The 16316-nt window shown below is 47.1% G+C and overlaps 1 protein-coding gene across 1 annotated transcript; it reads right to left on the bottom strand.

Moving 5' to 3' along the window:
• Positions 1 to 11788: 11788 nt before the first annotated feature.
• On the bottom strand, positions 11789 to 14547 carry LOC123072629 (probable splicing factor 3A subunit 1). Its single transcript, XM_044496220.1, has 2 exons — positions 12362 to 14547; positions 11789 to 12267 (listed from the first exon to the last, which is right to left on the bottom strand). The coding sequence occupies exons 1-2, from the start codon at positions 14465 to 14467 to the stop codon at positions 11998 to 12000; spliced, it is 2376 nt and encodes a 791-aa protein (XP_044352155.1). The 5' UTR covers positions 14468 to 14547; the 3' UTR covers positions 11789 to 11997.
• Between the last annotated feature and the right edge of the window lie 1769 nt (positions 14548 to 16316).

Consider the following 16316-nt stretch of genomic DNA (forward strand, 5'->3'; position numbering starts at 1 on the left):
ATGTACCTGCTGACTCTTTTGAGTTCTACTAGTAAGGCCCCGTTCGGTGTCACTCTGCTCCATGGCTCCGCTCTGGGAGCGGATGGAGCTGTAGTGCAAAATCTAGGAGCCAGCAAACAGCCGCCCCACAGATCCTAGGAGCGGTGGATTCCCGAACGGGGCGTAAGATCAAGTGGCGAAACCAAATACCATCTTGTTTGCACTTGTCGTAACTATGCAGATAGATCTGCCTTGCCGCACTTGAGCCTAGCACCCGGGCCTGGTTGCGGCTCTCCGACATTTTATAGAGAAAAGGAAAGCACAAATTAAATCATTGAACGATCTTCTCCAATTCGACAAACCATGATCTATGCACACAGTTTGAATATCCAACAATGACAGAAGCCAGGTCCAGTTAATGTTTCGGATGATGGTTGTCACCACAAAATTAAGTCATCACAAAGAGCATGCTTGCATCGATCTCTAACTTATTTAGTTCTCACTACCGAGCATCGCAAATCAGGGCCAAGAGGACTTGCAACCAAAGGCGTAATTGCTAAATTTATATTACCTCCCCCCAAATTACTTGTCTTCATGCAGGCAGGAAGGAAAGCAGGGGCATCAGCAGGGACACGGTTCGCCGGGTGGGGGTGGCCATACCCGGCAGGCAGGAAAGCAGGGGCAACAAGCAGCTGCAAAGAATCATCAGCTCAGAATCAATGCCATGATATCAATTTGCTAAGGCAGAACATGCTTACCTGCAGGTTCACGTTGTGGTTGACCTGCAGGGGATGCGCCGGTGGAAGCTGCTCCTGCTGCTGTGCCGGCGGAGCGGCGGGGGTGCGAAAGTAGATCCAGACCAGGGCCACGCTGGAGACGAAGGAGAGCGCCCCCAAAGCGTAGTCCCAGTCCTCCGCAATAGCTCCCTTCTTCTTCACACCACGCATGAAGCCCCCCAACGACGCAGGACACCATGAACCCTAGCTAGCACCGGCGGTGCCGAAGCAGAAGGCTGTGTGCGCCGAGTGAGCAAACGCAGTGGAAGACGAATGCCCCCCCCCCTATATGTGTCTATGGGGGAGGGGTATGGGGACCAATGCCCCCCTACCTAAAGAAGAAACGTCCGATTTTACAACTTACCATAGCTATACTTTCCATTTTACAATCACTAGGATGCATATGCTGCCTCCTTGAAAGCTCTATGCAATATAGTGATCCAAAAGTGTCCATGGAGAACCAAGAAGATGCCCTAAGTGTACTAGCATCACCCAAGAGAGGATCATGGATCGATAGCCTCCTCATTTGCACGGGAAGAGCTCGTGAATAAAGGCAAGATTGGGAGATATAATTTGGAAATGAGTATCATTATTTTTATCTATCTAACGGAACAAAAGAATTGATTTTTCTAGTCTTATTGATTCTTGAGAAGTTCATCTGAGACCAAGATAAGTGCATAGAAATAATCAAGCATCAACGGCTTCTCTGGAAGATCACAATACCATTGAGCTTTGAGGACTTATTCAACCATGAACAGGACACGACTATGAAGCTAAGCAATTCACTCACAGTTGTGACCAGACTTGTCACTGCTCAGCCTATAGACAACACTACAAAGCTGCACAATGACATGTCAAGCAATGAGATTGTTGTCCAAAATTCGTTCCACATTTTTGAGGTTGACATTGATGAACTAAAGGAACAAGCCATTGAAATTCTTGTAGCATTATCTACAAGCATGAAACAATTTTTCCACGAGAGGCTGCATCACATCGTACGTAAGGATAATGATATAGAGGCAGACCCGAATGAAAAAAAAGGAGAAAAGAGTGATTAGAAAAGTTGGGGAAGCACTGACCAGATTGTTTAGGGTCTCAAGTGCAAGAGGCAACATTGATCTTGTGACACCCCCGATTCAATCGTACACTAATCATACACGCAAACGTGTACGATCAAGATCAGAGACTCACGGGAAGATATCACAACACAACTCTAAAAATAAAATAAGTCATACAAGCATCATAATACAAGCCAGGGGCCTCGAGGACTCGAATACAAGTGCTCGATCATAGATGAGTCAGCGAAAGCAACAATATCTGAGTATAGACATAAGTTAAACAAGTTTGCCTTAAGAAGGCTAGCACAAACTGGGATACAGATCGAAAGAGGCGCAGGCCTCCTGCCTGGGATCCTCCTAAACTACTCCTGGTCGTCGTCAGCGGCCTGAACGTAGTAGTAGCTAGGCACCTCCGGTGTAGTAGGAGTCGTCGTCGACGGTGGCGTCTGGCTCCTGGGCTTCGACATCTGGTTGCGACAACCAGGTAGAAGGGAAAGGGGGAAAAGAGGAAGAAAAGCAACCGTGAGTACTCATCCAAAGTACTCGCAAGCAAGGAGCTACACTACATATGCATGGGTATATGTGTAAAGGGCCATATCGGTGGACTGAACTGCAGAATGCCAGAATAAGAGGGGGATAGCTAATCCTGTCGAAGACTACGCTTCAGGCTACCTCCATCTTACGACATGTAGAAGAGAGTAGATGGTAAGTTCACCAAGTAGCATCGTATAGCATAATCCTACCCGGTGATCCCCTCCTCGTCGCCCTGTTAGAGAGCGATCACCGGGTTGTATCTGGCACTTGGAAGGTTGTGTTTTATTAAGTATTCGGTTCTAGTTGTCATAAGGTCAAGGTACAACTCCAAGTCGTCCTGTTACCGAAGATCACGGCTATTCAAATAGATAAACTTTCCTGCAGGGGTGCACCACATAACCCAACACGCTCGATCCCATTTGGTCGGACACACTTTTCTGGGTCATGCCCGGCCGTGGAAGATCAACACGTCGTAGCCCTACCTAGGCACAACAGAGAGGTCAGCACGCTGGTCTAAATCCTATGCACGCAGGGGTCTGGGCCCATCGCCCATTGCACACCTGCACGTTGCGTGGGCGGCCGAAAGCAGAACTAGCCCCCTTAATACAAGAGCAGGCTTACGTTCCAATCCGGCGCGCGCCCCTCAGTTGCTGACGTCACGAAGGCTTCGGCTGATACCACGACGTCGAGTGCCCATAACTTTCCCACGTAGTTGGTTAGTGCGTATAGACCAAATGGCCAGACTCAGATCAAATACCAAGAACTCGTTAAGCGTGTTATTTTTAAGTATCCGCGGACGCCGACCAGGGCCAGGCCCACCTCTCTCCTAGGTGGTCTCAACCTGCCCTGTTGCTCCGCCATAAAGTAACAGTGGGGGGCCGTCAGGAACCTAGGCCCACCTCTACCGGGATGGAGCCACCTGTCCTTTCAGCCCCCTCATCAGAATCACTTGCGGGTATTCAACGAGCTGACCCGACTTTAGTCACCACATGTATCATGTATAAAGTATATAGTATATACCCGTGATCACCTCCCTAGTGATCATGGCCCGATAGTATAGCATGGCAGACGGACAAGAATGTAGGGCCACTGATGGAACACTAGCATCCTATACTAAGCAGTAGGATAGCAGGTAAGGGTAACAACTGTATCAACAATGACAGGCTATGCAGCAGAATAGGATTAACCGAAAGTAGTAACATGCTACACTACTCTAATGCAAGCAGTATAGAGAAGAATAGGCGATATCTGGTGATCAAGGGGGGGGGGCTTGCCTGGTTGCTCTGGCAAGTAGGAGGGGTCGTCAACACCGTAGTCGATCGGGGCAGCAGCGACGTCAGTCTCGTAGTCTACCGGAGAGAAGAGGGGGAAGAAACAATAAATATAATGCAAACATAAGCATGACGATGCATGACAAGACAATGAGCGGTGCTAGGTGTGCCCTAACGCGGTAGTAGGTGATACCGGCGAAGGGGGAAAACATCCGGGAAAGTATCCCCGGTGTTTCGTGTTTTCGGACAGATGAATCGAAGGGGAAAATTTGTGTGTTCGCTATGTTAGGGATGCGTGGCGAACGAACGGGCTGCGTAACCGGATTCGTCTCGTCGTTCTGAGGAACTTTCATGTACAAAGTTTTTCCATCGGAGCTACAGATTATTTTATGTTAATTTTTAAAGAATTAATTCATTTTCTAATTTATTTTAATTCCAAAATTTAATGTTAAATTGCTAGATGTACCCAGCACAGTGTACTCAAAAATGTACACTGGCTGACATGTGGGACCAGGGGACCCAATTGACCGGCCAAACTTTGACTGGTCAACAGGGGGTGGGGCCCTCTGTCATTGACGACCTAGTTAACTAACAGGATTAGTTAGACTAATTAAGTAGTCAATAGGTTAATTAACATGATTAATTAGGTTTAATTAATTAATTAATTTAATTATTATTTACTTTACTTTATTATTATTATTTTTAACATTCTCAGGGACTGGGGCCTCCTTGTCATAGGCCCACGGGCGCTAACGAGCGACGGGTTCACGGGCATATGGGCGACTGGACCAGGGCGCTGGCGTCGCCCGGGCGAAGACTGAGCCCGACCTGGGGTCAAGGCAAGGCCTGCGAGTGGTAGGGGCGGGAGGCCACGCGGGGCAGGGCGCGCCCGCGGGCGGAGCGAAGTGGGACGGCGGACGGTGCGGTGGCCGCGAACAGCGCGCGAGCGGCAGAGGCCAGCGGTGGCGGGCGGCGAGCGTGGTGGCTGCGGCGGAGGAGCCGGCGGCAGCCGCATGGCAAAGGGGCACGGGTGCGTGCGCGTGCGGTCTTCGCGGCGACGACGGGCATGACGACGAGGCAGGCGTGGCTGGGGAGAGCTGCGCGAGGACGGGGTCGAGGCGCGCCTGGGGCGCGAGTAGTGCCGCAAGGCGAGGAGCGGGCGCGTGCGCGAAGGGAGGGAAGCATGGCCGAGCACGTGCGGGGCAGAGGCAGGGAAGCAGAGAGCACAGCGGGGGCCGTCGAGGCCGCAGGCGAGCGCGGAGCCGCGCGGGTGCGGGACGGCGTGCACGACGATGTCCGACAGTGGGGAAAGGGGAGTACGAGGAGAGGGAGGTGCTCACGGCGAGGCCGTAGAGAACTGGCAGCGGGCTCGAGGAAGAGTCGGGGAGGTCCGACGAGGAGGCATTGGCGACGGGGACGGGAGCGCCGGCGACGGAGAGGACCGTGGAGATGGCGTCCGGCGATGGGTCGCAGGGGGGTTCGAGCGGCGCGGTCGATCCCACGAGGGAGAGGCGCGGGAGATCCGGGGATGGCAGCGGGCATCGGGGCGCCGACGAGGTGCGGCAAGGTGGCACACGGCATCGGCGGGGGTCGGAGGTGCAGTTGCCCCGATCCCGATCTAGACGGGGAAGGAGAGGAGCAAGGCGTGGGGGGGGGGAGTGGGGTGGACCGATCTAGGTCACACGGGAGTGGGGGGTTATGGGGGCGCCAGCTGGGCCAGCCTGGCTAGCCCAGTGGCCGGCTGGGCCACGGCCGAGAGAGGGGGGTCTCTTTGTTTTCTTCTGTTTTGTTTTATTTTCTATTTTGCCTTTTTGTTTTTATTTATAATACTTTTTCTGTTTTAGTTGTTTTCCTATTAATTTTAGTTTTAGTAAAATATACACGTAGCATCTAAATTAGTATTTCAATTTAGTCCATAGTCACAAAAATTCTAGTCCTCAAATAAATTAGTTTGACATTTTATTAATTACAAAAGGTATTTAAATAATTGTTTTTACAGCTGTTTTATTCATCTTATAGTATTTAATCATTTTATAAAGGTGTGGCTTCCCCACCATAATTACCTATGCAATATTTGGTTCACTCCGAACATTTTGGTTTTAATATTTGAAAACTTTTATTATTTGCTTGATTTTGAATTTGAATTTGAACCGGTTTCGCACTAATCATGAGATCAACAGTAATCGAAGTGAGGTGGCATCATTAGCATAGAATCACTGTAGCTTAATTATCCGGGCGTCACAGATCTTTTTTACCAAGGAAGATAGAATCAAACTGTTGACGAGGGTACTCTCTGTCTCTGCATCCACCTAGTTCTAATCATATTGCCATTTTCTCTAAGGATTCTTAGCAGTTAAAACATGCATAAATGAGTCAAAATTGTTGCTTTTGGCTCCTAGGCATGAGTGATTCTAGGGCGAAATCGGTTGGTAGTTTTAGCAAGGTGGTGTTCGTGGTTGCATATACATGGCATTTTAGTAGGCCTCATCTGGGTTGTGTGAACTATTATACCATTATGTAGTTGATCCATCCAAAACAAATGCACTCATTTGGCAAATTATGTTTTGCCTTTTTTCCCTTTGTGAGCTATATTGTTTGTACCTAATTCTCTTTTTTCTCTTGTTGTAGTTTCTTCTCTATCCTATTGTCCTCTCTTTTGCTTATTAATTTCCATTGCCATGTAGTGGAAGAAAAGATAGTCACAACTCACAACAACCATGGGTGGGTCAACATCACACTTTCAAGTTTTTCTCTTGAGTAAGCCATTAAGGGCATGTACATTGTTGCTATATTTGCAATACTGCATAGGATAAGTATTCGGTTGGAAGAGAGTAAAAGGGAAAGGGAAAAGATGTTTGCCTTCTCTTTGCCAGGAGATGGTAACGTGTTTCTTCATTGTACGATTTGTCTTCTCTTAGTCGCATAATTTTGTCTAGTTTACTTTAATTATCCTATAATTTTAGGAGCATGTAAACATAAATCGTTAGAGGCATGTTTTCTCTCTTTATTTTCCAAACATTGCGTAAGACAAGAATGTCTTATCAACCGTTATATACATACATTGGATGGAAGAAGATCTAACGACTGGCAACCAAGGGGGAAACAACGATTGAATGGATGAAAGAATATGTGGTGTGGACCACTCACATTTCCCTCCCCTTCTCTCAATTACCCACTTTCGTAATTTACTTTGGTGCCCATATCCTTGATTGATTGCACTTTGTTTGGCAAATGGCGTGTTTCTTTTTCCGTACCAAACGATCAGGCAAACCAACACAAAAATCTATCCGGGGTGCACAACAAATTGTTGCTAGTTTTTGTTAGTTTTGTAAAATACCATCAACCAAGCTAGAGTAGGTAAAACACCCAAGTTAAAGCCGCCGTTGCTAGGTGACTTGTGTCTATGCTGGAATGGTTTGGATGGTTTGGATGGACTATGATGATACTTGGCCGGAGCCCTTGGTTGTTTCATATGCCCAAGTTTTAATTTTCTTTGTTGGTTCATCAGTTTGTTTGTGCAACAAATTTACAGCATGGTATGAGCTAGTCTTAAATTGCTCTGCTCAACTCGATCAGAAAATTAACACAAGCTACTGTATCAGACACAGCCTTGGGCAAGCCAAGTTGATGCGCCTTCAGCTGATAACCCTACTACACACAAGCAAAATGACTAGATGAGAGACTTTATCCTCTCTTATGCCTGAAAAACCATACTGTACCTGAAAAATGACTAGATGTTTACTGCCTTCTATACAAGGGGCGCTGTTGTGATCATACAAATAATATCCACCTATTTATTGTTTGGAAGCAGTGGGCAGACTGGAAACGCACAAATGTGCGCGTGCATAAAGTACAAATTCTGATTTTAGATACAAGAAGAAATGCATGGAACAACGCTCTGTTTACATCAAAGAGGCAGAGGGATGAACGAGCTCGTTCATATGATTGGAAGAAATAATGAAAGGATCCGCCTCCAATTGAATCCTATGCGGTTTTTTCTCCAGGAGCTTCTTCCATCTATGTTGTTTCCATGCATTTGTGATTTAACGTTGAACCCATATTTGATTTTGCCTACAAAAAAGAACACTTATTTGATTGATGACTAAGAAGTAGTATGTGGGAGAATTGTGCCAATCAATTATTTAAGTGTCGTTACAAAGAAGGGGTCCACTTTGGTGCAACATTTAAAATAAAAATATACTACGGAACACTCATATAACCTATCAAAAATACGGCGGTCATGTTCGGAGATTGAGAGATTGGGAGACATACTTTGGAGGAGGGATGGGAGCAGGGATGCGGGATGGGGAGGAGATGGGGAAGAGGGGAGGAAGGCACTTGCGCAGCCTCCGGTCTCCGTCGTGCTCGGCGGCCTCCCTGCCCACTCGGTCGCCGCTCTCGTTTTCTTTTTGAGAAGAAGTCGCCACTCTCGTCTTCGACCACTAATCGACGCGCGGGTCAGAGAACACCTACCAAACGAGCACTCCCCTGTGCGATTTGGCCCAGCCCATTACGGGGCGCGGGCACAATTTTCTTTTAAGTTTATATTTTCCCTTTTGTTTTCTGTTTTTACTACCTTTTAAATTTTATACAAAATATCCTTCCAAAAACCTACATATTGTGGAAAATCCTACATATTTTAGAAAATCATAGATTCCAAAAATTTCCTCAAAAACAAATATTTCTGAATTTAAAAATATTTCGAAATTCAAAAAGTGTTCACGGATTTAAAAAATGACAATGTTAGCGAAATTTGTAAAATTTTCACGAATTTTATAAAATGTTCATGATTTCAATAAAAATCTAGATAACAAAAATATTCTTGAATTCAAATAAATCGCAAATATAATATTTTTTTAAATTTCAAAAAAGATAATGAATTCAAAAAATCATAAATTTCAAAGAGTTCATGAAATAAAAAAAGTTCATTCATTAAAAAACACAATTTGAAATGTCTCACATTTCCAAAAGTGTTGACGAATTTAAAACATGTTCAAAAAATCCCCAAAATGCAAGAAATGTTCTCACATTTAGGTAAAAATGTTTGCGGGATTCAAAATAAGTTCATGAAATTCAAAAATTATTCTTGAATTGTGAATGAATTAAAGAGAAAATAAAGAAAAATGACAGGAGAAACCAAAATGGAAATAAAAAAGCAGAAAAACCCAAAAAGAAAATTGCAGGAAAAAACCGCTCTTAGAGGTGAAACCAGATCAGATTCAGGGTTTTGATCATAAAGATTCCACTAATCCCGTCAAAAGGGTCCCAACACCTGGGATAGGGCAATACATCTAAGAAATTATTCCATGAATAGTACTCCCCCTTGATGCAGTAATAGAAGGATAATGTTTATACCGCATCATATTTCATATGTTTTTTTTTTTACTTTCAATTCGTTTTCTCTTGTTTGTTTCTTAAGACGTTATATTGCCCTACTTCAGATAATGACTAACATGGTTCAAATGAGATATTGTTCTTCATCTTTTAACCACCATTCTTTACATTTTTTTAACCCGAGTGTCAGTGAAATTGAACAACAATGGTCATTGGAGTGATTGATTATGTATGTTATCGTCCCTTTCATCCTTTACGGCCCCTTTGGATGTCGATGGACATTGGCATTCGGGTGGCCCCATTATCTTTGTTTGGATGGTCACAACATTCATATGCATAGTCACGGCTCAATGTTGAGCTGCCTCGGCCAACACTTGCTCGACCCCATCCCGAATTTTTGTTGCCAGTTCTGCGTGGTCAGATATGTATTGATTTATGCTGAAAGTATATAGGATTGTATTGAGTTTGGACCCTCACCGCCGACTAGAGCAGATTGGAGGGAGAGGGGCCGTCGAGGGAGAGAATACCAGAAGTTAGGGGCGGGGAGGGGGTCAGTCTCAGCACGAGGGACAATCCAGAAGTCTCAGTTCTCGACGTCGGCTCAGGGTATCCTCACAATGTTCGTGGTGGATTCCCAAACAGGGCGTAAGATCAAGTGGCGAAACTAAATACCATCTTGTTTGCACTTGCCATAACTATGCAGATTGATCTGCCTTGCCGCAATTGAGCCTAGCAACCAAGCCTGGTTGCGGCTCTCCGACATTTTACTGAGAAAAGGAAAGCATCACAGGAAAAATTCCTAAGGGTTCAAATCCTCCAAAAATGGTATGCAATTCCTTTGAATCAAAAGGAGCCCTAACTTATTTAGTTCTCACTACAGAGCATCACAAATCAGGGCCAAGAGGACTTGCAACCAAAGGCGTAATTGCTAATTTTATATTACCTCCCCCCAAATTACTTGTCTTCATGTATCTAGTTTTAGTGTTAGATACTCCCTCCGTCCCGTAATATAAGAGCGTTTTCATCACTACACTAGTGTCAAAAACGTTCTTATATTATGGGACAAAGGGAGTACATACATATCTAGACAAATCTAAGACAAGTGTGAATCAGAGCTACTCTCAGTGCACATTCTTCCAAACTCAACTCTCAAAGCAAGCTGCACCAGACACAGCTCTTTGCTTACATGATCCCAAATTTGGGTGCAGAAAAGAACATGTAGTCAGACGTTGGATCGACAACATTTCGAAGAGGAGTGCCGTCATCATGACTTCATGAGTACTGAAGCTCATGCAATCTGAGAACTCACCAAAGTCAAGCAAATCAGATGGTGATTTAAGCTCGTTCAGTAAAATCACCGGCTTTGTGTGGGTACGACGGACACAGCTGTTAAGTAAAGGATATTAAGTTCCTACTATAAGAAATAAAAAACAGGCAGAAACAGAGAAACTGTGTTGATGTGTGAAATATTCGAATTGTAAACAACTCTTTCTCTTTAAGCATCTACACTATGAATAAAAGGAATACTCATAGGTTGCAAGGCATAAAGCCTTCTAATGGTGATTTAACTGAAAGCTCAACAGTCATAAAGCCCACAGGGTTATTATTACTCACCAGAGCACGGCTTAGTTAACAACTGGAGAACACAAAATCCAGCTGCGTCTAATCTACGTAGCTGATGTGCTATAAGAAAATCTTTCTCCTCAATACATTAAACTAGAAAAAGAAGAGCAAACATGATGAATGCATCATACACTTTGAGATATAAGCGCAACTCAGACTATAAAACCTGCAAGTATCAAAGTCATATCCTGACAACTAAGATAATCAGAATATTTGTGGACAATGGTAAATGATCCAAGTTCACAACACATTTTGTATTTGAACTAGTAAGGTGCATGTGCTACGCTACCGAAGCAAAAAAAAAACATAAAGCAAATAGTTTACTCAAGTTATATTCACTCTGGTTCGTTCATTTATCAATTATAGATTTATATGGACACAAAGGAACTACTATTATTACATGCGAGGAAAATTGGGGCAAGGTCTGTAGATCCTGCCTTCGCTCTCAAGATTCAATGAGCTTTGGCATGAAAATGTTGTCCGATTCAAATTTTAGAAGAGGATGGATAATAGGTGAACGGACAACCACCAACTCAGATATATTTATAAGTAGGAAAGATTTGATGCAGTGATTTGTGCCTACTCCATTCATTTACTATGGACACTGGAACAAGTTGGTTAATTTATCATAACTCAATCAACTATATGTGTATGTTGACCAAACACTATGCGGTATAATATCACGATTTTTTAGTTGCTTAGGATGAAAACATCACAATAAACATGAAATTAAATGCATAACCTACAGGAATCAACTTATGACTGCCAGCAACATACTCATCCCTGCTCACTGCATGCATAATTAAGTTCACAATAAGCAATGTACTACTATACTTGTTACAAGATTCCAGCAGCAGTGATCTCTGATAGATGCCATGCTATTCTGTCAACAAGATTTAGAACATCAGCCATCACCCATAACTCTAATTCAATAAGAACTGCAATAATAGGCTTTCCACAGACCTTTCATAATAAGCACTTGAAGAGACATTACCTTTACTGATGCAGTGCAGAAGCATCTACAATACCACAGAAGATACATATAAGAGAACATCCCAGAACATTCCAACATGGGGAAAAGCATTGTGCATTTTCAAGATATCAAGAACACCTTAGAAGGCAAACGGTAGAGCCAATGCGGGCACCTGAACTCTGGAGCACTATCAAGTAGGCAGGTAGGCATCGTTAGCTTTCTTGAGTAACACAAAAGTAATAAAAAGGATAAACATCTCCAACAATATGTAGCCATATTAAGAAACATAGACAAGTCCGAAAACTACATAGTGCAAATCATAGTGCTGGACTTATAGAACACATGATACAAGAATCCAGAAGGCAGCAACCAACAAAAATAATCTCCATGATAGCCACTGAAGCTTGGTTGTAAGCATTGTCCTGCGAGTAAACTGAGATAAGAAAAGCTCATTTCTTTCTCCCACCACGCTCCCTCAGAGCTAGATTGATGACCACCCCAGGGCCAACATTGTAATAAGCAAGAGAAAGATTGTCCTTGAGGAAACTAGTCCTCACACTCAGCTTCTGCTTGTTAGCAGGAAGCTGCAGCTCTCCAGCAATTTGCTCCTTCAGACTGCCAACTGTGTCTGAGAGTGATTGGACAGAGATCTCCAAAACTTGGCCTCGCAAGTTTCCTTCATCAAGGTTGGGCACAGAAACTGAGATGCGAGCAGGGCCCTGCAGGAGGAACAAATAAATTAGCATGACAGCACAGAATAATAAGAAAGATAAGTAGGTAATTAGAGTGGAAGTATATGAAAAGAGACATTACCGGATGCTGAGCGAGGAACTGCTCAGCTGGGATCAGAGAAGCATCATCTGTTCTCTGCCTCTTAGGTTCTGGTTCCTCAGGTAGAGGTGGCTGCTCCTCGGCAGGTGGTTGTGGAGGCAAAGGTGGTGGAGGCTGGGGGATTCCGATGGGGTTGACCATGGCTGGCATGTTCTGCATGTGCGGGGGAGGGGGCATAGCGAACCGTGGTGGACCAGGCATGAACTGAGTATTATGGCCTGGAGGCGGTGGAGGGATATTACTTGGCATATGACCCATGGGACCTGACATCCTAATCATGTGTTGTTGACCTGGTGGCAGAGGTTGGTGCATGTTGGGCATCATATGTGGTGGAACTCCTTGCATATGATGAGGGGGTTGGACATGATAAGGCATTGGATTGGGTGTAAATCGGGGAACATTGACCAAGGAAAGTGGTTGGGGAGGCCGGGGCAACGACATGCCAGGCCGAGGAAGTGGAGCTGGACCAGGAGCATTTGAGGCATCACCCTGTTCTTCTCCACCAACAGACATTGCCTGAGTGGCTGTCCAACCGATGCTCCCAGAATGACCATCCCAAATAACCTGATTTGGCTGCTCATCCTTTTTCTTTTCAATTTCTGCCTTGACGGCATTAGAAACCTCTTCCTCGGTGGTTCCAAAAATATCTGGCCTGGTACGTGCAAGACCAATAATGTTACGGGAGATCTCATCATCAGGAGCAAGCGTGGTTTCCTTAATCTTGGCCAGCATTCTTTCTTTCTGTTCCTTGTACTTGGGGTCAATGAGCGAGATGCGCATGTGTTCCTCCATCTCGCTGATCGGAATGAGCTCCCCGGTTATTGGTGAGACAACAACCTTGGTCGGGTCCCTCTCCGCAGGGATCCTCTCCTCGGGCCTCTTGTAGTTTTTGACAATTCTCATAGGCGGCTCATCATCATTACCGGCCACCTTAACCTGTGCTCCTCCATCGTTCTCATCGAGCCTTGCTGCCTTCATTCCTTCCTCGACAAGCTGCATCTCCTCCTCATCCATGTCCATCTCAACATCCTTGGCTGGTTCAGCCAATTCCATGGGTTCCTCCTCTCCCAAGGTCTCCATCCTCTTGCGGCGCTTCAGCTCTTCCAGCGTAGGCGGCACAGGGAGGCCCTCGAACTCATCATCTGCAAACTCAATAGTCTCGACAACGACGAAATCATGCCAATCAATCATGGACATCTGCATCCTCTCCATCTCGACCTCATCCTCCGCCTGCTGCTTGGCCTGCTCCTGCGACCGATCCCACTCGAGCCGGTTGAGGCAGCGCTCCAGCACGGTGGTGAGGTCCTTGGTCCCCTCCTTGAGCTCCCTCATGAGGGCAGCCACGCCCTCGTCGGGCCGCATCACCCTCGAGTAGATGTCGGCGAGCGCGGTGAAGAAGGGGAACATGCTGTGGGTGGGGCGGAGGAAGTTGAACTGCGGGTTGGTGCTCTCCCTGGACGCGAGGCTGGCGAGGAAGGTCTTGCCATTGCGGGCGACGAACTGCGCCGTGAGCTTGACGATGTCCACCTCCTCGGTGGTGATGCCCTCGGGGAGGCGCACGGTGTAGAGCTCGGCCTTGGGCGGCACGAGCACCTTGGCGGGCGGGCCGACGCGGAAGGGCGCGGAGTGGTCGTCGGCGGGGGCGGCGGAGTCGTCGGAGGGGAGGGCGTCGGGGTCGGCGGCGGCGGCGGAGTCGGGGGCGGGCGGCGCGTCGGCGATCTCGGAGACGCGGTGCTGGTAGTAGGCGTGGTAGGGGTCGGAGGGCTGGAGGAAGTTGAACTTGGCGTTGCCCTGGTTGTGGGCGACGATGCGGCGCTCGAACTCGGGCCCGTTCTTGGCGACGAAGGTGGCCGTCTTCTCGATGATGACGCGGATGTCGGGCGGCGGGTGGATGATGCCGATGGTGCGCGTGTGGGTGGCCACCGTCGGCGCCGGCTCGGGCGGCTTGGAGGGGGCGGAGGCGGCGGGGGCGGCGGAGGAGGGGACGATCTGCAGCTGCTGCTCTCGCTCGTGGTCGCCGTTGGCGGCCGCCTCGCCGCCGTCCGGGGCGGCGAGGAGGGGCGCGGGGGCCACCGTGGGGGTTCCCATCGGCGGCGGCGGCGGGGTCTAGGGTTTCGGCGGCAGATCGGAATCGATTGTGGGGGTGGGTGGGGATCCGGTTGGAGGGGTGCGGGCCGCAGATTTGGCAAGGTGAAGAGAAGAGGTCGGTCGGTTGGACTTGAGTTGGATCGGGCCAAGTCGAAGTCGGTCCGTCGACCGACTCGGCTCGAGGCTTTGGTACTTTGGTAGCACATTTTCATTTTTACTTTCCCCTTAATCTTTTTTTTTTGCATGGTAATACGTGTCTCATTCATATCATAAAGAACAAAGAACAAAGTACAAGCCACGTAAAGACTGACATGACAAAACTGAAAAGATAGCAAAACATCTCTGAGCTTGACACCAACGTCCGTCACCTGCCTCCGGCACCACCACAGTAGCCACCGAAGAAAAGAATGACGAATCACCTTCTCACCCGAGCTCGACGCGGCTCCATCGCTGATATGCAGCTTTGCGGACCTCCAAGGTGGCTCACCAAAAGTGAAGCCCTTACCGTTGAACGAATCAGACCGGGGCAAACCCCGGACACGCCATCGAACTTCAGATCTAACACCCCACCACGACTAAAACGCCGAAAGAGGAAACCATATCTGCCATCCACGAACCACGAGCCCAGCAAATGCTCCGTCTTCCAGATGTCGTCGATGCAGACCACAATCTGCATCCGCTCCTGGACTACCTCCCAAGCTCCGCGCCGACGCTGGAGCAAACGTCGTCGCAACGGCGGAGCCCGAGGACACAGGTCCACCACGAGGATGCCGCCGCCACCACGCCATCCTTGCTTGAACAGAATGGTTTCTAAATTCATCCCCAACCATAGGACCGATAGCCTCGTTAGGAAAGGATTCGAAGAATCTTTATTCAGCGTTGTCATCGTCGCCGTCGAAGTAAAGACGATGAACAACCTAAAAACTTAGACTACGAGAGAGTAAAAACGATCCACACGCGTGGATCCGGCGACCCCCCTCACCACCGACGACCGAGGTCGCCGGCGGAGGGGAGCCGCCGGAGAGCGGCGTTGAAAGACCGGCCTCCCCTGGCGGCGGCTAGGGTTCCAGCCGCCAGGGACGAGAGGAAAACACGGACTCGTGAATTACACCGCTTCCCCTTAATCTATTTGATTTGGTGTATATATTGCTAAAAAAATTGATTTGGTGTATGTACATACTGGAGTACCCAGAAGACTTAATAAATAAGAAAATAAATGGTACAGATAGTTTTCATTCCAAATCCGCATCTGTATCGGTTTTTAAGGATATGGTATGCATAAGGATGAAAGCTTTCCGTCTAAAGCGTGTTACAGAAGGGCTAAAAATCAGACACCGGATTCTTGGGATTTGGAATCAAAATGTTTTTATCTACCAAAAAAATAAAAAAAATCAGACCAACCGAAAGGCTGATCCTCGTTGGCATTTTTTATAGGAGAAACTCCGTGAGCATTGTGCGTCCGAGTTGGGACTCGAATCTGGGTGAGCTGGCAGCAACCTCAGATGCCCATCCAACGGGTCGACATCGTGTCCTCAGACGCTTTTATCTACCATTGATCAGGTAACGGGGACCTTGGTGCGTGAGTGGCTGCCACATCGGGCGGCCGAAGCGAGTGAACGAGCTTCTTTCCTGAGATAATTACAACTACCGTCCTTGTGCTCTTCAGCTTGTAACACGATGGTTCTCAAACTCGTGGAGTGCTCTACTATGGTCCTCAAATATGCTTCAATATAGTCCTGGCTACATCTCTGGCTACACTCTGCAGCCCAGCCCGGCGGCACGTCAGCTTACAATACACGTGTGGTCCTGTATGTCAGCACATCAAAGAGGAATGCGCAAAAAATATGAC

This window comes from Triticum aestivum, chromosome 3B (assembly GCF_018294505.1).
Source record: "Triticum aestivum cultivar Chinese Spring chromosome 3B, IWGSC CS RefSeq v2.1, whole genome shotgun sequence".
NCBI classification, from domain to species: domain Eukaryota; kingdom Viridiplantae; phylum Streptophyta; class Magnoliopsida; order Poales; family Poaceae; genus Triticum; species Triticum aestivum.